Here is a 27,497-nt window from a genome sequence, read left to right as displayed (position 1 = left end):
GAAGCATGATAGCCTCAAAAAAAGTGGGGGGGGTGGGGGGGCAGGCACAGGTATATACAGTGTCACTTAAAATGCATTCAGATGGACTCTAACCTTACTGCACTGACTATTCCAGAGACCATATGAGAGGCTTAGTACTGTATTTTAACTACTTATTATTTGATCTCCTTTTTCGGAAGGTAAACAGAATAGCTACAGATTTCTCCAAGTTTTCTAACTGACAGCAAGTGAAGTTCCAGCTTAATAGACTGTTTAGGGCTTAATTTTCTCTCTGTTCTTCAGGAAGTCAGGATCCCTGATTGAGAAAATAATTCCATCCTTCACAAGGACAGAAACTTTATTCCACTGGTCCAACAGATTGAATACAATTGTGTCACTATACAAGAAACTTCAAGCAAATGTTCCATTCAGAAACCTTACATAATCATAGCTGGTTTGGGTTTCCTACAGTTTTGAGCTTTCCCCTTTTGATTATCATATGATCTGAAAGAAGGCATAGTATTTCAGGTAGAGAGTCTCACAATAAGTTCTCACAATAAAGCAATTCAGTGCAACTCTTTTATTAGTTTGAACAGTATCTGCAGAGTTCTCTTCATCTGTGGCTTTGCTAAAAGAAACTATTTAAATTTAACCAACTTGCTATCTTAACTGATCCAGGAATTGCAAGCAAAGTATCATTTTGTTTTGATAATGGAATTTATTACAATGGACTCTATCTACCATTCTTAAATGACCTCACTTATCCTTTCTGAGTCATGGACATTTTATAACTTAAAGCTTAGTAAAATTCCACACAAACTGATTTAAAAAAAAAAAGATTTTTTACCTATTTGTATTCAGTCTGGTGGAATTCCGTACCCCAAACATCCACAGAGAGTCCATTTGAAGTTTTATAAACCAAGTGTAAGCCTACTCCCCCATCTCTTTCCATAATGTAACACAGGGGAGTAATGCTGATGGGTGGGTTGGGGCTCTGACCCCAGGAGATGATGGAAATGTTATCTGCCCTTTTATTGAGGGGCTAGACCTGCCTTTTGTTACAGAAATTCTGAACCCTGCCTACTGTTGGGTGTCCAGAGAGCAACCATAGCGTGTAGAAAAGAGTTGTGTGTGTTTTTTGTTTTGTTTTGTTTTTATTTTTTGCCATCTTCACTTGGCAAAGAGGTTGCAACTTTTGCTCTTGGATATGGACTTCACTGTAGTTATCCTCTGTGCCTTTGTTACTTCTAGACTGGCTTACTGCAGCATGCTCTGCATGGGGTTGTACTAGGAGACCATTTAAAAACTTCAGTCAGTGAAGAACATGGCTGTCCACCCATTTAGTAAAGTTTCGTACGTGTGCTCCACAGACTGCATTGACTTCCAGCTAGTTATTTTGAATATTTTGACCTACAGTGCCCATTAAGGTTTGGAGACCTCTTCTCTCCTTCACAGATGAAGTCATCTGGGGCACTTCAGATGACAATCCCTAGCTTTGCATGTTTCAGAGCCACTGGCAAACATTTCCAGTGCAGGGTCCTGATCTCTGAAACGTGCTTCATCGTCCTTGGTCCTACAGATCCTGAGTTCGTCTACCTTTTAAGGCATGCTGCAATGCCTATCTGTTCACTTATGGCTTGCCTACATAGGGAGATTGACCAGCATTGCTACAGCAGAATTATGCTGAAGAATAGTAATTGTTCTGAAATAAAGTCCCTTTTATTCCAGAATAGAGCATCAACATGGGGAAGTTACATTGGCCTACCATAGCAAAAGAATTATTTCCTTTGTCAATTTCCTCATGTAGGCCTGTCCTAAGTGGATGAGTTGATCTGAGAAGAGTATTATGGCTGGCGGGTACATCTAAATCTGTTTGCATACATATTTTAGGTTGTTTGTTTGCCTGGTTGCCTAGATCTCTTTGGAAGCTTCAAAAGTATATAAAAATAAATAAATGTATTGATAACTAGTATTAACTGGAGGATTTCTAATGCTATTATTACTACTTTTTATTCCAGGAATGCACGCCAGAGAAACTAGAATTAAAAAAGAAAATTTTTGGTCAGTTAGATCTTATTGTCAATAATGATGTTATCCTAAGCAGCTCAACTTCCACGCTTTTGCCTACTAAGCTGTTCACTGGCCTTAAACATGTGAAGCAGTGTATTGTGGCACATCCTGTAAGTATTCCGACAGACTCTGTTAATTGCTTTATGTTTAATCCTACATGTTTAATCTAAGTCTTAATGCCAGGGTGGTATCCTGCAGGCTGCTGAGTGCTCCTGAAAGAAGTCCAGAGTGCCCAAGGGCTAATGCTGAGTGCTCAGGACCTGACTTTCAGAAGGGTAGAGGGTTCACAAATCCAGCTGAAGTCAGTGTGAGGTTCAGGTACCTGAAAATCAGGCCCCCTGTTAGCTCAGGATCTGTGTAGAAAGGCTTCTTCTTCATAACAAGAAGGATGGTCCAGTGGTCTGGGCACTAGTCTCGAATATGAGAGACCTGAGTTCAAGTCCATGCTTGGTCACAGTCTTTCCATGTGATCTTGGGCAAGTCACTTAGTCTCTCTGTGCCTCAGTTCCCCCTCTGTAAAATGCGGATAACTGTATTTTCCTAATATTGGAGTGTGAGGTGCTCAAGTGCTGTGGTAATGAGGGCTATAGAAGTACCATAGATGGATAATTTGGAGAAAGGGCCACATTGCTCACCAAAGTCTGCACTGAGATGAGCACAGTTGAGGAAAAGTGAATGTGATTACAATTGCAATAGGGGATGGGGGCAACATTGGTGCTTTATTACAATCCAGTGTATGCAAATGCTATGTATAGTGGCCATTTATAGCATTTTGGGTGCTCTTGCTGGACAATACTATTGATCATGAGAGCTGCATTTACAAGAACTTGAGAGCAGGGCATGAGGACCAGCCACTGACAAAAATCTGCCCATGCAGTCCTTGAACTGTCTGCTGAAACTCACATGGGTGCCAGTTATTTTGTGGCTCCATGGACTGCTGGAAAGGAACATGGGTACAATTTCCAGGTGTTTATAGAACTTTCTTTCAGAATTCAAGAACATTAATGAACTGTTTATTTAATTATTCCTTAATGTTTACATAATAAAGTTCTTGACTGTGGTGAGAAATCCTGTTTGGGATTGGGATATGGCTGGGAGAGATTTCTCTTTTGTTAAATGAATGGGTGTAGTTTTCGGAGGCTGTCAAAAATATAAAAGGAAGGGTAACCACCTTTCTGTATACAGTGCTATAAAATCCCTCCTGGCCAGAGGCAAAGCCCTTTCACCTGTAAAGGGTTTAGAAGCTAAGGTAACCTTGCTGGCACCTGACTGAAAATGACCAATGAGGGGACAAGATACTTTCAGATTTGGAGGCGGGGGGGAACAAAGGGTTCTGTCTGTCTGTGTGATGCTTTTGCCGGGAACAGATCAGAAATGCAAGCCTTCCAACTCCTGTGAAGTTAGTAAGTAATCTAGCTAGAAAATGCTTTAGATTTTCTTTTGTTTAATGGCTGGTAAAATAAACTGTGCTGGAGGGAATGTATATTCCTGTTTTTGTGTCTTTTTGTAACTTAAGGTTTTGCCTAGAGGGATTCTCTATGTTTTGAATCTGATTACCCTGTAAAGTATTTACCATCCTGATTTTACAGAAGTGATTCTTTTACCTTTTCTTTAATTAAAATTCTTCTTTTAAGAACCTGATTGATTTTTCACTGTCTTAAGATCCAAGGGTTTGGGTCTGTGTTCATCTGTACCAATTGGTAAGGATTATTATCAAGCCTTCCCCAGGAAAGGGGGTGTAGGGCTTGGGGGGATATTTTGGGGGAAGACGTCTCCAAGTGGTCTCTTTCCCTGTTCTTTGTTTAAAACGCTTGGTGGTGGCAGCATACTGTTCAAGGATAAGGCAAAGTTTGTACCTTGGGGAAGTTTTTAACCTAAGCTGGTAAGAATAAGCTTAGGGGGTCTTTCATGCAGGTCCCCACATCTGTACCCTAGAGTTCAGAGTGGGGAAGGAACCTTGACAGAGGCTCTCTGTCTTGTAATTTTCTTGGAATAATGTTTTATGTCATATTTACTAATGCACCCAGAGTATGTTAGGGGGCAGGTCAATATAATTTAGTAAGTAAAATAAATGAATCTTGAAAAGAAGTTATGTAGACTGCTTGGAAGTGTAGGTCACTTATGACAACAGCAAAATTATTGCGGAAAATCTTTCCTTTGAGATGCTCCCTAGAAAAGAGGTATGTTATTTATAATCAGCATCTGAATAACAAACAGTTTTGAAAATTAGAAATAAATGAATTGAATTGAGTTCGCATAAAGTACACTGATAATGTTGGAGTGAGCTCATGCTTGGTGTAACTCCATTGACTTCTGTGGAGTTATGGCCATGGTGGATTTGTCCCCCAGGGTCTGATTCTCTGATATGTTGAGTGCATGCCATTCTTGTTGTGAACTGGCTTTGTGAGTGCCTTGTACTTTTGAAGATCAGGCCCATCCTGTTATAAAATTGTACGAGCAAAAATAGGCTTTACATTTAATTGATTCAATGTAACAATGTTAATTAATACAATTTTTTTTTGTTGGTTCTTGTTAAGGTAAATCCACCCTATTATGTGCCGCTGGTTGAACTGGTTCCCCATCCAGAAACAGAGCCTTCTACGGTGGATAAAACCCATGCTCTGATGAAGAAGATTGGACAGTCACCCGTCAGATTAATCAAAGAGATAGATGGGTTTGTTCTGAACCGTCTCCAGTATGCAGTTATTAGTGAGGCATGGAGACTCGTGGGTGTACGTGTAACTTCATTTTCTTTACATATGCTACTAGTTTTATAGGCACAACAAACAAAGAGTATTGTAGTATTTAAATTTCCTTTAGCTTTCTGTCTTCATCATTATTAAACGTTCAGCCGCTTAGATTACATGAAAATAAAGTCAAGTATGTAAATTTTACAAAAATTAGAAGCTTTGATGCTGTTAAATACTGAAGACAGAGGAAGAAAAGCTAAATGATAGCAAAACGAGAAACACTAGAGCTGTTCCAAAATATGGTCATTTTCAGAATAGCCAGAAGAGCAAGGTTAAAGGGTCAGAAACCACAATACTGATTTTCAGGTTGTCTCTTTTCATTTCCTGCTGCTTTCAGAATGTTATTGGCATACTTTTTGCGCTCAGTGAAAAGGTAATGAAAATAATATTTTAAATAGAAATCCATTTACCTTTCAGGAATTCCTCTCTCGGGTAGCTATTTGATACTGGTATTTAAAGACAGATTTCTCCACCTCCTTCCCATTCAGACTTTTAGCTCATAATCATCTGTTTGTGACACTGCAACTTTTCCCACAGCTACACGTTCTGTGCCACAAAGTACGACCTTTCAGCAGGAGGAGATAAGTAGTGCACCCACTATTACTGTGGGAGATTAAATTGTGTTTTGAACAGGGCCAGTTTTTTTTCTTGAAGAAAGTTCTGGTTTCTCAAGCTGTTTAAAAATAAAAAAGCACAGGAATCTCAAGTTTGTAAGTCATCATAATTAGAGTAATAATAACTAGATGTTTATCTACCACACTTCCTGAAGGATCGCAAAGCACTTTACAAATTTTATATGTATATTTCAGTTCACCCATAACTGATGCACAGACTCTGTTCATAGTCCCACAGGAACACCGTCTGATAGTTTAGATCAGGAAGTGAATAAGAAGGCTGCTACCAGTTTATACTATGTTGTGGGGTATTGACTGACCTGGAATGTATAATGGGAATTGCTTTTTATAAACAAATAATTCTGACAAATAAGTTCAAATAGTGAACAAAATGGTGCTTGAAGTTCTGAAGTATAAGATATTTCAATGTTTTAGTTAAAGAAGAAAGTGTAACAATGCTGTGATTCTAATTGCCATGTATTATGGTGTAGGTTCCCCTCAGATATGTTAGTTTTAAGTTGTCCTCCATTTGTGTTAAGTGGGATAATAAGACAGTTATTCTGTCTCAACTCAAAGAGAGTGAAATGTAGTGAAGTGTTTAAATCATTGATAGTTGAACCTCCAGGAACAGAACACTCATCCACAAATCTCAGGCTGCACTCAAGTTTCTAAGGACACAAGTTCATAGGGCCCTTTGGAATCTTTGGTTCATGTGTTCCGTGTGTGCTGGAAGAGTCTGGTGTATATTTTTGGTTATTTTTCCTGAATTTCATTATCAAAGCCCTCAGGGAGATGATCAGCCTTCACTTTTTCCAGCAGCCTCATAAGTGAGTGTACTGAATGCTCCCTATTTAAGATAATTTTTAATGATGCACAATTTAAAAGTATTTTGAAAGATAATTTTTAAAGAATTGCACCCCCCTCCCAGAGCTTGATTACTTTATGCAGGAAGTTCTTTGAAGCGGTCAGGACAAAACCAAACTGAGTGTTGGGGTATGTTAAAAGAGCTTTCCCTTAAGCATGTGTTAACCTTTTTTTGAAGGATTCCTCTATGATGGCCAATTTTTTAGTTGTTGGTGCACCCAGAAAAGTACATACACATTACCTATTTCTCCCACAAAATCTGTAATTGTGATTGCAAATACTCTTTTGAGGTCCCAAAGTGAACTACTGCACATGCAAATCAGTAGTAGTAAAGCACACTGGATTGTGCATGCAAATACAGTATCGTAGGCATGTGTGCACTTTTCATGCACATGTTGCTCCCACAGTGGAAAACTTTTGCTCACTACACTCAATATCCAAAATTTTGGTTTCTGTGAAATAATGATACTAGGACTTTAAGTGTTTGTGGCATTGTGTATATATGGCCAAAATTTTCAAATTTAGGTACCTAAAGTTGGGCATCTACAATAAGTATATTTAGCCACCAAAATAAGTGGCTTGATTACCAAAGATGGTAAGAAAACCAATCCCCTTTGAATTCGCTGTAAATTATATGGGTGTCCAGAATTTTGGAAAATCAGGCCTCTGACTTTGTGCCTAAAGATGGATTTAGGTGCCTAACTCTCTGAAAGTTTTGGCCATATTTGACAAAATACTGAGTACAAAGTGTTAAGAACTTGAAAGTTCCTAGTTAATTGTTAAAATGTTGACTTACAGTTTTGCATTCTCTAGCTTGCTTTTAATTAGAGTTGGACTTTGACCACTAAGGAGATAGTGCTGACAAAGAGGCATGAAACTTGCTTGCTTAGGTTTTACCCAAACCTCCAAGTTTTACACCCTGCCCCACCGCTATTCTGTTCTCTTATAACTATATTTCAGACAATTATGGTTGTAATCATTAACCACTTGATGACTAAATTTACATTCTGTGAGATTATACAAATAGAATAACTCAAGTATTAGTGGGACATTGTGATTCCTAGCTTTGCCTACTACTTTCTTGCCAATTTTTGCAATTTTATTGCAAGTTCTGTGATTCTTGGTGTTTTTCTAAACGCCTCAGCTCTTGGAGTCATGTTCCTATGCGAGAATCTCAGCTTTCATTTAAAAAAAGTCACTTTCTAGCCCTCAAGGATGAGAAGAAAATCTTGTAAATGTGAATTCTAAAGGTACAAAAAACAGTTAAAAGAACCCCCATATATATATACATATATTGTGTCAATGGCTTGATTTTGGGAGGGCATCTGACTCATGATTTTTGAACCCTTGGGGTTGGCAATATTACTGCTCTTAATAAAGAAATATTATATGCCTCACACAACTTGCTGCTTAACTCCAGCAGGTGTGCGAGCGAGGTAAGACAGTGGTCATGCCTTCTTGGGGGCAAAGGGCATCACTGGGCATGCTGGCTGGTCAAACAGGCTAGCACTTAAGGGCATGTTGTGTTTAGAATCTGGGTGCCTCCTATGACCTCTCCTCATCCACTACACCCTGGCAGGGGGATCCACAATTTAGCCCGTAAAGTATTGTTTAAAAACTATACAGTTATTTAACTTGTTTAAATTTGGTGCAGTTTCTCTCACTTTATGCTATTTTTCGGTGGTGATCATTACTTAGCATGAACTCATTCATGGCACTTTTATGTTACAGAGCCAAATTCTGTTCAGTTATATAGGAGCAATCCCACTGATGTCAGTGAAAGGACACCAGGGTAACCTTGGTTCCATTCCTGCAAACTCTTACACATCTGCAGAAAATACACGGTCATATGCATAAGTCTTTCCAGGACTGAGGTGTATGTGCAGAATTCAGCTCAGAAGTAGCAGAAAAATTTAGAGGAGAAATGAACATATAGTAGAACCTCAGAGTTATGAACTGACTGGTCAACCACACACCTCATTTGGAACTGGAAGCGCACAATCAGGCAGCAGCAGCAGAGACAAAAAAATCCAAACTAAATACAGTACAGTACTGTGTTAAACATAAATGACTAAAAAATAAAGAGAGATTTAAAAAAAAGATTTGACAAGGTAAGGAAACTGTTTCTGTGCTTGTTTCATTTAAATTAAGATGATTAAAATCAGCATTTTTCTTCTGCATAGCAAAGTTTTAAAGCTGTATTTAGTCAGTGTTCAGCTGTAAACTTTTGAAAGAACAACCACAATGTTTTGTTCAGAATTACCAACATTTCAGAGGTATAAACAACCTCCATTTCTGAGGTGTTCAGAACACTGAGGTTCTACTGTATGTATCAGATCCATCAAATATGTTAAGTTTAAGGCCCTGTTCTGATCTTCAGAACTTAGGCATGTTTATCTTGACTTTCATTTGGTGATGTATCTTGCATGTGATTTGAAGGATGTAGCTCCCACTATTTTGCTCTTTACAGCATTGCAAAATGGCAAGTAGGAGAAGATTTCGTTCAGGACACATTTTATTGTTCATTTTATATTGTGCTATGGTTAAAGCAAACTTAAAGAAACTATGCAAATACACATGCATAATTAAACAAGTAATCTTATTCCTCTGTAAATATGCGCTGTATGCAAGGGGGAAACAGGAATATTTTAATCATGCTGTCCTAAAAAGAAGAATTTCTTTGGAGCTGGGGATGTTGTCAGTAGTCCATCCCCTGTGCCTTCCAGAGCCTGGTTCAGAAAGATGCATACACCTAGTCCTACATACCCACAATAGATCATACTCTAGAAGATGTTACACAAAAGCCAATGGAATCTCTTACCAAGTGCTACAATGTACAATCAATGTCAGGGGTTAAAGAGAAATTTAGAATATTTATTTAAAAGTAGATTAGATTACAAAAGAGGTGAGTTTTAATGCACAAAAAAAATCATTTTGTCCAATGATTCCAAGGTTACGATTAAGAGAAGATGATGGTATGAATAAATTACTGACAACAGTTTATTCAACCTGTTAGCATTTTCTTTGTTTCTTTGCTTTAAAGGGATGAGAAGCTAAGGAAAATTGCTTACTTTATGCATTTCCTAATCCCTTTTAAAGGTGAACAGCAAAGCAAAAGTAGAGTTTATGCCTTTTCCCCCTCATTTATGCTGTAGAAGATATCCTTTAAAAATATCCTGCTTGTTTTTCCACATTAGGAATATCAAGCCTATCCTCTTCTGGAGTTCTAAATTAGGGCTAGGGAGAGATACAGCTCAGGTTTTGTCCTTTTATGATATCACCATGCAGGCCTTTGAATGATCTTGCTGAGGTCCTCTGACAAAGAGAGGGAAATCTAGACATGATGGGGCAGATCCTTAGCTGAATCCAGTAGAGCTATGACAATTTACATCAGCTGAGAATCTGCCATGGTATTTCTAGAATAAACAAGTACACAATTTTTGTGGGCAAAACTCTGAAGACTTTATACATTTCAGTCAGCTGAGTTGTGAATTCTTAAACCTCTCAAAATTCTAGATACCTTGTTAAAATTGAATATTTAAAACACATGCATATCACACAGAAAAGAGGTGATAACTTAATTGCTTTTGAGCAGGTGCACTCTGGTCCAATTTTAATACTAGCCTTCCATCACTTAAACCTCTCAGTAATATGTATGAGTTTTATATACACACAAATAAGACAAAATTATCTTCTCCAAACCTAAGATGTTTCAATCCACATTTGATTTTGCTTTTACCCATCTCTGGGTCAATATTTCCATAGTCTCAGCACATTTACAGTGTGGTATCCACCGTGAACTTAAAAAACATAGAAAGTAGAAGGTTCTACAGCTTCAGCACTTGTAGTTGCACATAGTGGTTATCGCTCTAAAATGTTAGGGGGGTGTCAACTAGTTAATAGAGAACTTGCTTGGAGAATTCAGAAATAAATATTAAAAGATGCATGTTTTTAACATAGAAAATTGTTTAAGATGATCATCACCCCAGAAATTGTGGACTGTGCCCTTATTCCAGAAGAGATCAGTTCTGTTTGATTTAGCTTCTTATTCTCTGATGATCAAAAAAGTACCTTGAATGACTAGTTAATTAGTTCCTCTTCTCATGGCTATTCCTTTCTCTTCTCGGTAAACTCACAAGAACAGTATGGATTAGATTTCCACAAGCATACACACACCTGTGCATAAATCAGGGTTTGCATATATACATCAGAGTTTGTATCAAATCAGGTACAAGCACTTCTGAAAACCTGACTCTCTCTAAATTTTCCCTCTGTAGTAGGAAAAAATAAAAACATGGGTTCCTTTCTCAGCAGGATCAGATAAACACTGTGGGCCAAACTGTGGTGTAAATCAGCAGAGCTCTATTAACGTCAATGCAGCTATGCTATTTACACTAGTTGAACATCTGACCCTGTGGGTATGTCTTCACTGCACAATTAATCTGGCTCCTTACTTGGTTCTTACTTAGCCCACCCCCTCCACCATACTCACAGAGAAATCTCTGACCTGAGTTTGGTGGTGCTTCAAGCCTGGACTAGCTTACACAGTTTGGGCAGTGGATTAGAGCCAGAGTTCCACTTTAACTTGGGCTACAACACCTCCACTCCTCTCCCACCACAAACTTTAGAATGACCATGCAGGCAAAAATCATTCAAGTGCTGATAGTACTCCAGTGTCCATCCCATAGTTCCCTCTGAAGGACTGACAGGTTTTCCTGCAATTGACTGGGAAAGAATCCTGGAGTGTCTCAGCAAACAGATTCCTGGGATGTGCCCCTAGAGACACAAGTGAGAGTGCAGAAACAGTGAGGACACAGTTGTGCCGATACAGCTTTGCAGTGGGAATGCTCATACGTGGGCTAGGCTAACCCAGGTGCTGAGACCCACGTGCCAATCACACAGGCTACTGTACAGTGAAGACATACCCTGTAAGTCTTCCTTTTGCACCCAGAAAAGTAGCCACCCAGCTTCATCCTTTGCTTTTTTTAGAGCATTCCATCGTAGGCCTTCTACTCAATGTGAGACAAAATTCAGACCTTTGCTGCCAAAAACCACTCTCCCCTCCCCACACCCTCTTTATGGTTGTGTCTTAATGAGCCACACCTGAAGGTTCATTAAGAGATCTAGCTCCTTTCCTGTTCATATGGTTCTGAAGTATTTACAGTCAATCACAATATTCCATTTAAAATTCCAGACAATTTAAAACTGTTTGACTTAAGTTTTAGTGGAATATGTCACATGAAACTATCCCAGCAGTAAAAAATATGTGTGTCTGAAATTTGGTTTTATGGGTATGATGCAACAGTTAAAAGTAACGCACCATCATTATTAGTCAGCAACATGCTCATGTTACGAATTACACCTGAGAGGACACGCACACAACTGCTGCGAATTACGCCTGGTAGGACATGCACACGACTGCTGCGAATTACACCTGGTAGGACACGCACACAAATGCTGCGAATTACACCTGGTAGGACACGCACACAAATGCTGCGAATTACACCTGGTAGGATATGCACACAAATGCTGCAAATTATACCTGATAGGTCATGCACAGTTCGAATCTAGGCTGAGGCACGTAAACAAAGTCTACAACTGCAGAGTTCCCAAAAGACACTGTTTATTACGCTCGAGCGTGGTGCCCCCCTGCTAGCCAGGAGGGGAACCCCCAATACAGATTATGCAAAGGTTATATACTTTTTAGCAAAGCATGTTGCCCTCGTGCATCGGAAACCTTAGCCAATAAACAAACCCTTTTCTTATCTACCACCTATCCTTGCTTGGTGCATTCCTCGTGAGCAACTGAGCAAGAATGTTGTGTTATGCATGGAAGGATAGTTTAATGCTAATACAAGCAATTTACATATTTAATCACAGCAACATGAGTAACATGGCAACTTTGAGCATGCATGTTTTACTATATTTTGCTTTTAATAATCTCTTTTTGGCTCCCACTCAGCATGCTTCTCAGCATGAACGATGACTTTATCACAGTCTGCTAAATATTGCTCTGCGTTGGGGCTGTGCCCATTTGGAACTATGGAGGGAACTATGCTTAGATTAGTATTGTTAGGTAAGATTTGCTTCTAAGGAGCATGCTGCAAAACATCCACAAAGGGAATTATGTTTCAGGGAGAAAAATGGGTATTCTTGTTCTTTTGGGCAGCTAGATCCTGAAAATACATCGCCCCCCTCCAACCCATTCCGTCAGCCACTACCCACCATCCAAATTCCCCAGTTCCAAAGGTCTCAAAGATTTCAGTAGAGTTTTTAATGGTTAGTGAATAGTCCTGAAAGCATTTGTTGAGAAACCAAATGGGCACAGTTTTTGTCACACTCAGTTTCTAGGTAGTACCTTAGCTAGAGTACAGTTAATTGGGGTTCAGTTGCAGTGTCCTGATTTTTCCATGCAAGTTTCCCTATTGCCCAGAGGTTGACTTTGCCAAAGTAGTTCTCCAAAAGGAACAGTACATAATCCATCTACAAAAATGATTAGCACTGAATAAATCCTATTTCCAATTCCAGTGTGACGCAGCAAAGGAGCTATACACTTAGAATTTTCTAGAAAGACTGTTGGCAGCCTGCGGAGCGCTTGCCTGTTTAAAGCAGTCAATGAACTAACAATCAGCATGTTAGGTTAAGGATACTTTTTATGGTGGATGGGAGCAATAATTTTACTTAGCCACCTGTCAAAATGAGTCTTTTTTTTTTTAACTGACTTGATTTTGGTTGTGGTGGGTACTGAAGAAATAAATAAAAAAAATATGCATTTTTGATGGAGTACCGCAGTATCCATGTACGGTATCAGTTCCTTGGCGGTATTATCAGGTGCTCAGATGCTGTGGTGATAAGGGCCATACTTGTACCTAGACAGACCAGCAGTCTTCATGAAAGTGTCTTGAGTCCACTTGAAGAATACATTAGTGGTCCATATAACAATATTAAACCAATTCCTTTTAAACAAGCAGCTACCTTCTCAGTCTGCTGAGGAGTGCCTCTGCTGGGAACTGAGCTAGGGAACCTTGGTCCTGGTCTAAACTTAAAACTTTTTCCAGTACAATAATGTTGGTTAAGGGTATGATATGTATATATTAAACTACAGCTTATTTCATTTGGGGAGCTGATATAAAGTTCTACCGGCAAAAGCAAATGTTTGCTGGTATAAGCTGCATCTAGACTAGAAGAGTTTATCCCTATAGGTTTACCAGCAAACCTTTTCTACTGTAGACTAGGCCTTCAAAAGCAGTAGCGTTACCAATTTACTCTAAACGGAGTATCCAATAACTGCTATCAGCCACTGTGAGGCAAGACCACTGGAATGAGATGCTTAGTAATATGCTGTGTCTGACAGAAGAAAGGCAGACCATTCAAAGTCTGTCAGAAATCACTTTGTCATGCTATTTTGACTTATACGTCACAGCAGCACTCAAACCGCTCAAGCATTTGTGGCCACAGCACTTCAGTATCACTTGCCTCCCCTTACTCCAGATTCACAGTGGTCCTACTTTTGCTATATTTGGTCAGTATGTTTCAAGCTCCAGGTCTCTGCCTGTGTCTGTGTTTTCAAGGTCACCCATCACCAGGGGTGCCTTCCAGGAGAAGTTAACACACAAGCATCCTTTTCTTTCAGGCTTGCTTGTGGGAACAAGCTTCATGTTTATTGTTGGGATTTTTATATAGATCAGCTATAGCTATTATATGTTTTTTAAAAGGGAGGAACAATTAGCATATCTCAAAGACTTTTTGCTGTTGTAATCCTCATCCTTCCACTTTACTTCCATTATCATCTTCACTGTGTTATATCTTAGATTGTAAGATCCTTGTTGCAGGGACCTATCAATTTATTTGCTAAGCACTGTACACACCCACAGCACTGTATAAATAACAGCGGAATCCATTTACAGTTCCTTATCAGTACTCCAACTTTGTACAGAGGCATGGGACTATATTTCAAAATCAGACAGTTGGGCTCTATCTTACTCAAAAGATGACCATAAAGCTGTAGGGAACTCTTCCTGCCACCCAAGATCATTTATTACAATAGTTGCTTTGAGATAGTTTGGTCTTGTTTTAAAATTGAGGACTGTCTTCCTTTTGTTGATTGATCATCAAGACCTTATTACAAATACTAAGCTGGTGTTTGGAGTGGTTCATATGACATGGCCATGGAAATCGTGAGGAGTAACAAGGCAGTTTTTCAGGAGGTAATGATCCGCTCACACTAAGGTTCTTGAAACCAGCATCAAACTTGAGCACCTGGTTAGAACCTTTCCCCGCCGATGAAACTTGAATGTACATTTTAGGATTCTGTAATTTTCCTCTGTATGAGACCTGGTAACAGTTTCAATTTATTTTCTGTTTAAAAGTGGGTTACTTGTGGCTTGTCTAGTCTAAAGGAAGAGAAGGGAAGAACTGGAAGCCCTGTCATTTGGCCTTTGTTACCAGCCTCTTGCAAAGACAGTCATTTTTGTGTCCATTCAGTTAGCTTTCATAGCAACCAAGTACGCTGGCTTCACTCCCTAGCCTCTGTACCTCTCCATTCTCAGTTGAATAGCTTTGACATTCCCTGAATATTGACAGGGATCTTTATTTCTATAATCATTGTTATCTGTTGTTTTATTTGTATTACAGTGTTTGAGACCGAATAAGGAGGACAAGGTAGTGGCTTCACTGGCTAGTTTGGGAAGGGTGTTCCATACATGAAGGGTGGCATGAAAGAAGGTTCAAAGATGCCAGTGGGAAAAATTGGACAAATGGATGACTGAGGCTAATGTTGTTGGGACGTGGGGTGGATGAAGGGGCAATGGAGTGAGGTACATGAGCAGAAAAGGAAGGAGGAGCGGAGCTGTGCTGGGCCTTAAAGATAAAGACAAGAAGTTTGAATGTGATTAAATGGAACACGGGGGAGTTGGTGGAGGGATCAAAGAGAAGAGTGACATAGTCAGAATGACAGGACAGGAAGCTGTGTTTTTAATGGACTTGATGAAGATGAGATAGGTGTCAGCGAGGCCAGAGGAGGAGGCGGCAATAGTCAAGCTGGGAGAGGAGGTCCTGGATGACGGTCTTAGTGATGTTCAGAGAGAAATGGCTGGATCTTGAACATGTTGTGGGGGAAGAAGCAGTGGATTTGGACAAAGGGGCCAGAGAGAGGACTGAGTCAAAGATAAATCTCAGGTACGGGCCTGAGTGAGGATGGTGATGCTGTCAACAAAGAAAGAGGTGATGCAGGGTTTGAGAGGAAAGGTAAGATTCAGTTCTGGCCATGCAAAAGTTACGTTGCTGGTACGCCATTGTCAGAGAGATGGGCCAAGATGTGGGATTTGGTGAAGAGATGGGGTAAAGGTAGACTTCTGAATCACAGGCATATGGATGGTGGTTAAAGCCATGCAGTGAATAAGCTCACAAGAGAAGTTGGGGACCAGAGGTGGAGCTCTGTGAGACCCCTCTCCTCACAGACAGTGAGAGAGGGAAGAAGAACCCTGCAATAGTCAGAGACCCTGAAGGAGCAACAAGACAGATAAGGGAAGAACTGGGAAGGGACAGAATTGCAGCAGCCTAGGGAGAATAAAATTTCAAGGAGGATGTGATTAGTGGCATCACAAGCAGCTTAAAGGTCAAGGATGGAGCAAAGGCCCTGCAGCATAACCAGGAAGGCATCATTAACAACTGTGGTGAAAGCAGGATCTACCTAAGGCGCTGATCCTATTGCCAGTAAAGTCAATGACTATGCATGTTGCAGGGTTACCACCACCTCCAGATGAACATGCATTTCACTATAGCTCAGCTTCCTCTTGCCATTTGCATAAGTGCTCAGCCGACAGGCTTATCACTGACTGCTTGGGAGGCAGAGGGGGACAACGCCTTCAGGAAAGTTGGGTTCCACACCCAAGCACAGTGGTGCTTTACTTTTTTCCCATAAGCACCAACCCTTGAGGAAAACACCTTGCTGACTGCAGCTTTTTTCCTTTCCCCTTTGCTGAATCATTCCACCAGCTAACACTCTCCTTCACTTTAAATGGGAGCTGGAACATTCCCTAAGGGAATTAGTTTAGTGGGTTCCTTATTTGATTTTCTTTAATTTGTAAAGAAGTCATAAAGCTAAGGAAACAAAGGCTTTTGTTTTTATAGTGCTCTGCCTGGCAGTGGAGAAGAAAACATTTTTCTCTGAACAGCTGAGCCCACTTCACTAGGGTAATGTGAAACCTCAGCTGAAGGAATCTGTCATGCATCTAGCTGGAAGGCCATCTACTTCTCTTATTAACATTTTGACTGGACGAGACAGTGTCTTCAGGTTCAGCGAGCCATAAAGTTTGTGGAAGATATGGACTGAGAGCAGAATTGTAGTTTAATGGTTTTGAGTGTATTGCTCTTCATATCTCAGCATTGTGGAACTGGTGGGTCTATAGTAGCAGAGAGGCTAATTTATTTCTTATTTGAAAATGATCTTACAGTGATTCAGAGCTATTGTGAGAATCCTGCCTGATGCTGGAGTTAAATATTATACCATTATGTTTACAGTTTTTAATTTAAATGAAACATTAATCAAAGCTCCATGTTTTGTTAAAACATTGTCATTTGTTATGTTTACATCCAAAGTCTACTTCCATTTGCAAACAGTTTTGGGTGGTTAACATGGCTTCACTGATCTGTCCCAGATTGCAAATGCAAAAATTCCATAAACAGTTGGGAGTACTTAAAAATTGTTTCAGTTTAAAATGCGATTCTAAGCTGCTCTAGAGATGAAGGATGATCTTGTGGATGAAGCACTAGGCTGGGACTCTGGAGACCTGTGTTCAGTTCGCAGGTCTGCCGCAGACTTCTGTGTGACCTTGGACAAGTCACTTTATTGTCCCTCAGTTCCCTGTCTATAAAATGGAGATCACACTTCTTCCACCATTGTCTGGCCTGTCTAATTAGACTGCAAGCTTTTCAGGGCCTAGCAGAGAAGGGACCTGTTCTTAGCTGGGGCATCTAGGCATTACTGTAAAACAAATAATTGTATGTCCTTTTCCTTGATATACAGGGTGGTGTTAATAATAACAAGCCACCTGTAACAGTGAATCAGCTGAGTGCTACATCCTCTAACAGGATCAACACCTGCTAACCAATTGAGATTTGACATTAAGACCTTTAAAGAGCTCCTTTTAAGGCTGTGGTGCTGAAATCTCCATTTCTTTGTACTCGGTGAGGATGTGCTCATCAAGTAAGGCTTATGGTGTCATTAGCTTGTCAGTTCTTTGCTTTTCAGTGGTTGTGTACTTACCCAGTCTTGTAGATGATGTGAGAGGTAAAGCATCCTGCTATTATACCTTTATTGGGTTTGCAATGAAGTTCTTGTTTCTGGACCTCAGTTCGCAATTGAATCATAGCATTCAGCGAAAGGACAGGTGGAACCCTCATGTTGGGCCTCATCCTAACAGACACTGAGTGCCCTTAACTCCCACTGAAAGCAGTGGGATTTGAGGGCGCTCACAGGCTCAGGCTTTATAGGAGGGCGTAGTAAAAAGGAATTCCTTCCATCAAGCAAACTTTATCAGCCACGGAAAAGAGGTAGGCCACCAGGAGGGGAGGAGAATAGCATCCCTTTCCCCTCAAACAGCAAGAAGGGAGAGAAAAAGATAGAAGAAGCCTGACAACTCTTCTACCTTCCCAGCAGCCAGGAGAATAATTTGTTAGGTGTCCACTGGGGCGAAGTGGGCAGGCTTGATGGAATGGGGTAGAACATGGTCTTAGTTCAGTCTTAGCTTTCTAATCTGAGAGAGGGCAAGAAACGTCCGTATAAAGGAAACATTATTTTCAGGAAAAGATTTGAGGCACTGTAACCTGTAGAAAAGAAATGATGTGCCTGTCCCAACTGGTTATGAGGTGTGATGGCTTCTTTGTAAGTGTACCCCAGGGGTGTGACTGCTGTGCTGAGCTTTCAACAAGAAGGTTCTCCATTTCACAGACTCAGTGTCATGCCAGATCTGAGACTTGAGGTTGGCAGTGAACTTGAGAACCCAGGCAGTTTGAGGCTGAGCAAAGTTCCATACATGATATAGCCAGTTTCCAGTTAAATGAGTGACACCTGCATTGTCTATCTTTAATCATCGTTTTCCCAGCTAATTCCTTGGAATGGTTTCAGGGACAATGAGAAACCTGCCCTCTATCTCAAAATGGTTATTTTGCAGTAAGAGCCAGGAACTGGGGGGACAAATGCGAGAGAATAAAAGGGGGGCATGAACACTAGCTGAGATTCCTGCATTCAAAAGTTCTGCTGCAGTATATGGATTTTGATAAAATAATCTCTTGATTTGGTTCTGTCAATGATCTTATGCTCAGCAATACTATGTCCTTTGCTCCCTACCTCCTGAGAAAAGCACATAATGACTAAAATTAATTAAAATTTGTAATATGCAGATGTAGTAAATAAATAATAGAAAGTGGTCTGACAAGTTAGTGAATGTGCTTCCCCGACTACTGTATGTCCTGAGAGATCTCCCAGTTACTGTTCCTCAGTTTTATTTTAGGAAAACGTAAAAAAATTTTTACAATATTTCTCTGGGGAGGGGCAAAACTTGCTTTGTGTAGATTGTAACTCCTAATCTCATCTGGATCATTATCATACAGTCTATATCTTTAGCCAGGCAGCCTGGTGGCTCCAGATGGAACAGAACAGACCTTTCCCTGGCTGCTGCTGGAACAGGAGCTGGTCCATCCCCTCCCACTCACAGGAATACTGGGTTCAGTGTGTTAATGTTTTGTTTGTAAAATGTCCCCTATGGTACTGGCTACCATTCCAGTCACTCTTACGACATTACAACCTACCTGGTCCAGCTGCATGGCATTGCCTGCATCTTAAGCATCTCTTGAAGGACATATTTGGTCCTGATGCCCTGGGAGCACGAGAAACTCCAGAATTGTTGTTGTGGAGAGAGCTCCATAGGGTCAGCCAACCAGCTATAGCCTGTTACAACTTCCTGGTCCAAAAGAACTTCCCTAATTTAGATTGTCTGTTCCAGGCCTGGAACTAAGATTTGTATATATCTTGAACCCTAGCCAATGTGGAGCAGTCTTGCAATACATTAATAACTCTACTATTGCTCTGTGATGAAGGTTGATCCATCAGAAGATTATATTTTGTTCACATTGGTCCTTGGATAGGTTACAGTGCCTGGGCATTGTCAGAACAAACTGCTGCTGGAGATGTGGGTCTCTCAGAGCCACACTGGCTCATCGTATCCTGGGACTGTCCCAGGATACAATCTTTTTGACTAGAAGTAGGCAGGAGGATGAAGGGATAATGGATAGCCCCTTAAAAACTAATTCCCAGAATTGTGTTCTGGGATATATCCCATCATCTTGGAAACTCTCCAACTCATAGAAAGCTTGGTTCTCTAGAGCACTGCTTATAACCAAATAACTCATGTTGCTTAGGTGGAAGAGCAGACTGCCTCCTGTGATAGAAGTATGGCTCAGCAACTTGGTTGCCCTGACAGCTAAAGAGTGGGTAACATTTTGGAGAAGAGAAACTTTAGACAAATTTGAAAAGATTTGGTCTGACTTCTTAGAAAATTTTGGTGAATCCCTAGTGGATGGAAACTGAGATGTCGCTCTCTTTTCCCATTCCTGCCTCCTTCCCTTCCTTCCTTTCCTTTTCTATTCCTTTACTTCTTGTGGTTTTGGGGTCTTCCCTTATTTTTTGGGGTGGGGTGTTGGGGAAGAGAATAAATAAAATATGAATACACTTAAACAGAACTTCAAGCAATTTCATATCTCTTTCTGGTTATTTCCCCCTTAAAAATAAATACTGTCCTAAGCAACCCTTGGGATCACAGAAGAGACTCATTTGTTTAGATTTGCAAAGAATATAATTTGGTGCTAAAACATGACAATCATATGCAAAAAAACCCACCTCTTAAATTAGCTAATACGTATAAATGCTAAACAACAATAAGTCCTGTTAAAGAGAGATGTGTCTGGGGATCTGTTTTTCTATTCAGTAGTATTTTCTATGTTGCTATAACAGATTATATTCTAAATAAAGAAACTAAGTGAAATTCTATAAAATTCTGTGCACTTTGAGATTTTTCTGTCCCTCTTTTGCCACTTAGGAAGGAGTAATATCTCCTGCTGATCTAGACCTTGTGATGTCTGATGGATTGGGAATGCGGTATGCATTTATAGGGCCGCTTGAAACGATGCATCTCAATGCAGAAGGTATGCAATTTTTATCCCTTAAGACTTAAATATAATACTTTTCAAGGCAAGGATTTCTTGCATAAAGCTTTGCTAATATTGTCTTAACAGTTCAGACCAGTGTAAAATTGACTGTAAATGTCTTTGCTCTTTTCATAATAAGGTAGGTCTCAAGTCTTGAAATCATATGAAAGCTTTTACAGTTCCAGGGTAACTGCACATGTATTCCCCCTTCCATGTCCCTTGAGGGCAACACTTGAAGATTTCTGGCTCCCAGTCATCACCTTTCTTTGAGAGAGACCTGCGTCTCTCTCCCTCCTGACTGGGGTTTTTAGGCTGCATAGCTCCCCTGGATTTATACGTGATCCTCAACAAGCCAGGCTGCCTAAACAGGCCAGTGCCTGCCTTCTTTAAGAAGGCTATAACCAGTGTATTTTCTGCAGTTATAAATTATCACACAGTTTCTAAGCAAGCACATTTATTCTTGAGGTAATAGCACTACAGAGAAAACATATAAACACCAATAATAAAAACTGATAAAAGTTCCTATATACATGTTAACAGATTACCAGAGGTCACCCATCAATCTTATGCAAGTCAGTTCCTTCCAATCCTTCCACAAGGATTACCTCCACCCCAATCCTGCTTGGCCATTTGCTGGATCAGAAAGAAGGCCCTGAGTCAGTTTAAACTCAGGCTATTTATCTAAAAGTCCTTTTTATGTCTGTTGGTCTCTGGAGAATGTGGTTTGAACTGGTATATGCCTTTGCTCGCCAGGAGGTGGTACCTCTCGAGGACGCTACACCTGGCTGATTTGCCTTAATTGGTACCCACTGTTTATTTCCTGGATGAGCTGTGGTAGCTGCGCTCCCCACTGGAGCAGAACACATTCATACATAAATCATCCATTTAAAACAATGAACCCCAATGATATGCCTCATCTTCCCCCAGGGAGGTTACATTCAATCCCGGCTGACGTAATACATAAACGTAACACAATATGGGCTTTCAAGGATATTGCAGGAGATTGCCATATCTGTCACAGAAGGGGCGGATATTGAGCAACTCTTTGTCTGAGTCTAGATTAAGTTTCTGTTTTTTAACTCTCAGTAATTTAGGCTGAGTTACTAATTTTTGTCCCAATCCCTTGGAAACGTTCCCCTACATGTAATTTAGCCCGGTTTTAGGGCCAGCAGCGGAAGAACAAGTCAGAAAAGTTCACCAGAGGCTGAGGTGCAAATACAAGATCACTCTCTTCGGGTGTGTGCAGGGGTTCTAGGTTCGTTCACATTGATACCAATTTGATAAATGTGTCTAGGTGCTGTGAGTACAATAAGTGTTATATGCAATGCCCTAAGCCACTGCAGTTGATCAATTAACAATACCACTTGATGTTTCTCACATGTTTTGAAGATATTGTGTTAGTCATAGTCATAGATATTAAGGCCAGAAGGGGTCACCAGATCATCTAGTCTGACCTCCTGTATGTCACAGGCCACCAACACCACCCATCACCTGCACACTAAACCCAACAACCGAAATTAGGCCACAGTATTACAGCCCACAGGAGACTAAATTATTACATGCCACAGGCAGAGAATAGGAGGGACTGAGGTGTACCAGTGCCTGAAGCCCCTGCAATGGAAGGGAAATGGTTAAGTGAGATATACCCAGATAATCCTGTCAAATGATCCACACCCACATGCTTCACAGGAGGGCGAAAACCATTGAAGTCACTGCCAGTCTGACCTGAGGGAAAATTTCTTCCTAACCCCACATGTGGTTATCAGTTAGACCTTGACAATGTGAACAAGAACCAGCCAGCTATGCACCTGAGAAAGAGAGAATCCCCTGGCCCACCCCACCCTACCCCACCCAGTGTCCAATCTGCAGCCAGGATGCTTTAGAAGATTTTACAAAATAAACCTCCCAGAATACTCTGGGGGAATCCCTTCCTGACCCCTGCAGGTGGAGGCTGAAGCCCTGAAGCATGAGCTTGCTTAGCCAAAATACAGATTTAAAATACCTTTAGAATTTTGTTAATTTTATTAACCACAGTAAAATTAACAATAAATGGTAAATGACAGAAAATAAAGGTGGTTACAAAATTTTAAAGAATTGTTAACACAAAATGTGACCATATCAAGAAATAAAAATCAAATCACTGCAAACCAAGAATATATATGAAATATAATCACACAGTAGTGAAATAATCACAGAATGTAATGGCACAGTTGTAAATTTTATCCTAAGTCTATATCTTCAGTTAGTCACGGAATGGAAACTTGTCTTACATCTCTACTCTCTGAATAAGCAGTTTTGGTACCAATATGGAATTATGGATCCTCAATGTAGATCCTTCAATTTGCCAATCCAGTTGCATACCAATCAACTTAAACACCACTTAAAGTGTCTAGTGTTGTGTACTCTTGCGAAGCTGCATCTCCACTCTGGAGAGCAAGGTCCATTCTAGATATTTTCATTTTTCATCTGCTGATTTCTTGCGGTTTTTCCATCCTCTTCAGGGTTTATAACTCAGCATATAAATCACATAGATATTTTCTCTTAGCAGACAGGTAATGAAATGGCAAGGGCACAGAAACTGTCGTGCTTCTTTATCTGTTACATCTTTGTTAACTTTTCCTTTCAGTCATGCAATTAAGATCACTTATGCTTGTGTTTCTCAACTGGGTTTGGTTTCAGAGGGGTAGCTGTGTTAGTCTGCACCAGTAAAAACAATGAGGAGTCGTTGTGGCACCTTAGAGACTAACAAATTTATTTGGGCATAAGCTTTCGTGGGATATAACCCACTTCATCAGATGTATAGAGTGGAAAATACAGTATTCCTTCTTACTGTATTTTCCACTCCATGCATCTGATGAAGTGGGTGTTATCACACAAAAACTTATGCCCAAATAAATTTGTTAGTCTCTAAGGTGTCACAGCGACTCCTTGTTGTTTCAACTGGGTTTGTGTTTCCAGTTGACAAGTGTCTGTGAGTATTCAGTGCCTTGCATAATGACAGGTTTCAGAGTAGCAGCTGTGTTAGTCTGTATTCACAAAAAGAAAAGGAGTACTTGTGGCACCTTAGCCCTGGTCTACACTAGGACTTTAGGTCAAATTTAGCAGCGTTAAATCGATGTAAACCTGCACCCGTCCACACGATGAAGCCTTTTATTTCGACTTAAAGGGCTCTTAAAATCGATTTCCTTACTCCACCCCTGACAAGTGGATTAGCGCTTAAATTGGCCTTGCCGGGTCGAATTTGGGGTACTGTGGACACAATTCGACGGTATTGGCCTCTGGGAGCTATCCCAGAGTGCTCTATTGTGACCGCTCTGGACAGCACTCTCAACTCAGATGCACTGGCCAGGTAGACAGGAAAAGAACCGCGAACTTTTGAATCTCATTTCCTGTTTGGCCAGCGTGGCAAGCTGCAGGTGACCATGCAGAGCTCATCAACAGAGGTGACCATGATGGAGTCCCAGAATTGCAAAAGAGCTCCAGCATGAACTGAACGGGAGGTACGGGATCTGATCACTGTAAGGGGAGAGGAATCTGTGCTATCAGAACTCCGTTCCAGTTTTCGAAATGCCAAAACCTTTGTCAAAATCTCCCAGGGCATGAAGGACAGAGGCCATAACAGGGATCCGAAACAGTGCCGCGTGAAACTTAAGGAGCTGAGGCAAGCCTACCAGAAAACCAGAGAGGCGAATGGCCACTCCGGGTCAGAGCCCCAAACATGCCACTTCTATGATGAGCTGCATGCCATTTTAGGGGGTTCAGCCACCACTACCCCAGCCATGTTGTTTGACTCCTTCAATGGAGATGGAGGCAACACAGAAGCAGGTTTTTACCCACCCAAGGCTGCCTCCTGGACCCGGCAGGTGGAGAAGGGACCTCCGGTGAGTGTACCTTTTAAAATACTATACGTGGTTTAAAAGCAAGCATGTTTAATGATTAATTTGTCCTGGCATTCGCGGCTCTCCTAGATTACTCCCAAAGCCTTTGCAAAAGGTTTCTGGGGAGGGCAGCCTTATTGCGTCCTCCATGGTAGGACACTTTACCACTCCAGGCCAGTAACACGTACTCGGGAATCATTGTACAACAAAACATTGCAGTGTATGTTTGCTGGCGTTCAAACAACATCCGTTCTTTATCTCTCTGTGTTATCCTCAGGGAGTGAGATATCATTCATGGTCACCTGATTGAAATAGGGTGCTTTTCTTCAGGGGACACTCAGAGGTGCCCATTCCTGCTGGGCTGTTTGCCTGTGGCTGAACAGAAATGTTCCCCGCTGTTAGCCACGGGGAGGGGAAGGGTTGAGGGGGTAGCCACGCGGTGGGGGGAGGCAAAATGCGACCTTGTAACGAAAACACATGTGCTATGTATGTAATGTTAACAGCAAGGTTTACCCTGAAAGAGTGTAGCCAGTGTTTTATAAAATGTGTCTTTTTAAATACCACTGTCCCTTTTTTTTTCTCCACCAGCTGCATGTGTTTCAATGATCACAGGATCTTCTCCTTCCCAGAGGCTAGTGAAGATTAGAAAGGAAAAAAAAATGCACTCGTGATGAAATGTTCTCTGAGCTCATGCTGTCCTCCCACACTGACAGAGCACAGACGAATGCGTGGAGGCAAATAATGTCAGAGTTCAGGAAAGCACAAAATGACCGGGAGGAGAGGTGGCGGGCTGAAGAGAGTAAGTCGCGGGCTGAAGAGAGTAAGTGGCGGGCTGAAGACAGGGCTGAAGCTCAAATGTGGCGGCAGCGTGATGAGAGGAGGCAGGATTCAATGCTGAGGCTGCTGGAGGACCAAACCAGTATGCTCCAGTGTATGGTTGAGCTGCAGCAAAGGCAGCTGGAGCACAGACTGCCACTACAGCCCCTGTGTAACCAACCGCCCTCCTCCCCAAGTTCCATAGCCTCCACACCCAGATGCCCAAGAACGCGATGGGGGGGCCTCCGACCAATGAGCCACTCCACCACAGAGGATTGCCCAAAAAACAGAAGGCTGGCATTCAATAAATTTTAAAGTTGTAAACTTTTAAAGTGCTGTGTGGCATTTTCCTTCCCTCCTCCACCACCCCTCCTGGGCTACCTTGGTAGTCATCCCCCTATTTGTGTGATGAATGAATAAAGAATGCATGAATGTGAAGCAACGATGACTTTATTACCTCTGCAAGCGGTGATCGAAGGGAGGAGGGGAGGGTTGTTAGCTTACAGGGAAGTAGAGTGAACCAAGGGGCGGGGGGGTTTCATCAAGGAGAAACAAACAGAACTTTCACACCGTAGCCTGGCCAGTCATGAAACTGGTTTTCAAAGCTTCTCTGATGCGTACCGCGCCCTCCTGTGCTCTTCTAAGCGCCCTGGTGTCTGGCTGCGCGTAACCAGCAGCCAGGCGATTTGCCTCAACCTCCCACCCCGCCATAAACGTCTCCCCCTTACTCTCACAGATATTGTGGAGTGCACAGCAAGCAGTAATAACAGTGGGAATATTGGTTTCGCTGAGATCTAAGTAAGTCAGTAAACTGCGCCAGCGCGCCTTTAAACGTCTAAATGCACATTCTACCACCATTCTGCACTTGCTCAGCCTGTAGTTGAACAGCTCCTGACTACTGTCCAGGCTGCCTGTGTACGGCTTCATGAGTCATGGCATTAAGGGGTAGGCTGGGTCCCCAAGGATAACTATAGGCATTTCATATAGGCATTTCAACATCCCCAACAGTTATTTTCTGGTCTGGGAATAAAGTCCCTTCCTGCAGTTTTTGAAACAGACCAGAGTTCCTGAAGATGCGAGTGTCATGTACCTTTCCCGGCCATCCCACGTTGATGTTGGTGAAACGTCCCTTGTGATCCACCAGAGCTTGAAGCACTATCAAAAAGTACCTCTTGCGGTTTATGTACTCGCCGGCTTGGTGCTCCGGTGCCAAGATAGGGATATGGGTTCCGTCTATGGCCGCACCACAGTTAGGGAATCCCATTGCATCAAAGCCATCCACTATGACCTGCACATTTCCCAGGGTCACTACCCTTGATATCAGCAGATCTTTGATTGCGTGGGCTACTTGCATCACAGCAGCCCCAACAGTAGATTTGCCCACTCCAAACTGATTCCCAAGTGACCGATAGCTGTCTGGCATTGCAAGCTTCCACAGGGCTATCGCCACTCGCTTCTCAACTGTGAGGGCTGCTCTCATCTTGGTATTCATGCGCTTCAGGGCAGGGGAAAGCAAGTCACAAAGTTCCATGAAAGTGCCCTTACGCATGCGAAAGTTTCGCAGCCACTGGGAATCGTCCCAGACCTGCAACACTATGCGGTCCCACCACTCTGTGCTTGTTTCCTGAGCCCAGAATCAGCGTTCCACAGCATGAACCTGCCCCATTAGCACCATGATGCATGCATTGGCAGGGTCCATGCTTTCAGAGAAATCTGTGTCCAGATCACTCACGTGACCGCGCTGACGTCGCCTCCTCGCCCGGTATCGCTTTGCCAGGTTCTGGTGCTGCATATACTGCTGGATAATGCGTATGATATTTAATGTGCTCCTAATTGCCAAAGTGAGCTGTGCGGCCTCCATGCTTGCCTTGGTATGGCATCCGCACATAAAAAAGGCGCAGAACGATTGTCTGCCGTTGCTCTGACGGAGGGAGGGGCGACTGACAACATGACTTACAGGTTGGCTTCAGGGAGCTAAAATCAACAAAGGGGGTGGCTGTACATCAAGGAGTATTTCAGGCAGGACTTCACGGAGGGTTCCAATAAGAAATGGTGCACCTAAGTTATTGTTCTTATTGGAACAATGAGGTTAGTCTGACCTCTGATTGATACATGGCTAGATTTACCTCGCTGCACCTTCTCTGTGAGTGACTGCAGTGTGACCTAGAGGAATGAGTCCCCTAGACGGGGGTGTGTGTGGAAGCAAATGAGTACAAAACAAATCTGGTCTATTTCTTGTTTTGATACACTCCATCTATCTTTTACATCTTTGGCTGGCAGCAGACAGTGCAGAAGGACTGCATGCCATTCACATCTCATGG

At 41.6% G+C, this 27,497-nt stretch overlaps 1 protein-coding gene across 6 annotated transcripts in view; it reads left to right on the top strand.

Moving 5' to 3' along the window:
- The window catches only part of CRYL1 (crystallin lambda 1), an 81,580-nt gene that overhangs the window by 42,579 nt on the left and 11,504 nt on the right, over positions 1–27,497 (top strand). For all 6 annotated transcript variants that reach the window (XM_073339680.1, XM_073339671.1, XM_073339688.1 and 3 more), the window contains 3 exons: positions 1,998–2,159; positions 4,587–4,781; positions 20,374–20,479. In XM_073339680.1, coding sequence (XP_073195781.1) covers positions 1,998–2,159; positions 4,587–4,781; positions 20,374–20,479 — 463 coding nt within the window. The remainder of the gene's footprint in view (positions 1–1,997; positions 2,160–4,586; positions 4,782–20,373; positions 20,480–27,497) is intronic.

Source organism: Lepidochelys kempii, chromosome 1 (assembly GCF_965140265.1).
Source record: "Lepidochelys kempii isolate rLepKem1 chromosome 1, rLepKem1.hap2, whole genome shotgun sequence".
Taxonomy (NCBI): Eukaryota; Metazoa; Chordata; order Testudines; family Cheloniidae; genus Lepidochelys; species Lepidochelys kempii.
Note: the sequence above shows the minus strand (reverse complement) of the source record. Positions and strands in the feature narration are given on the sequence as shown.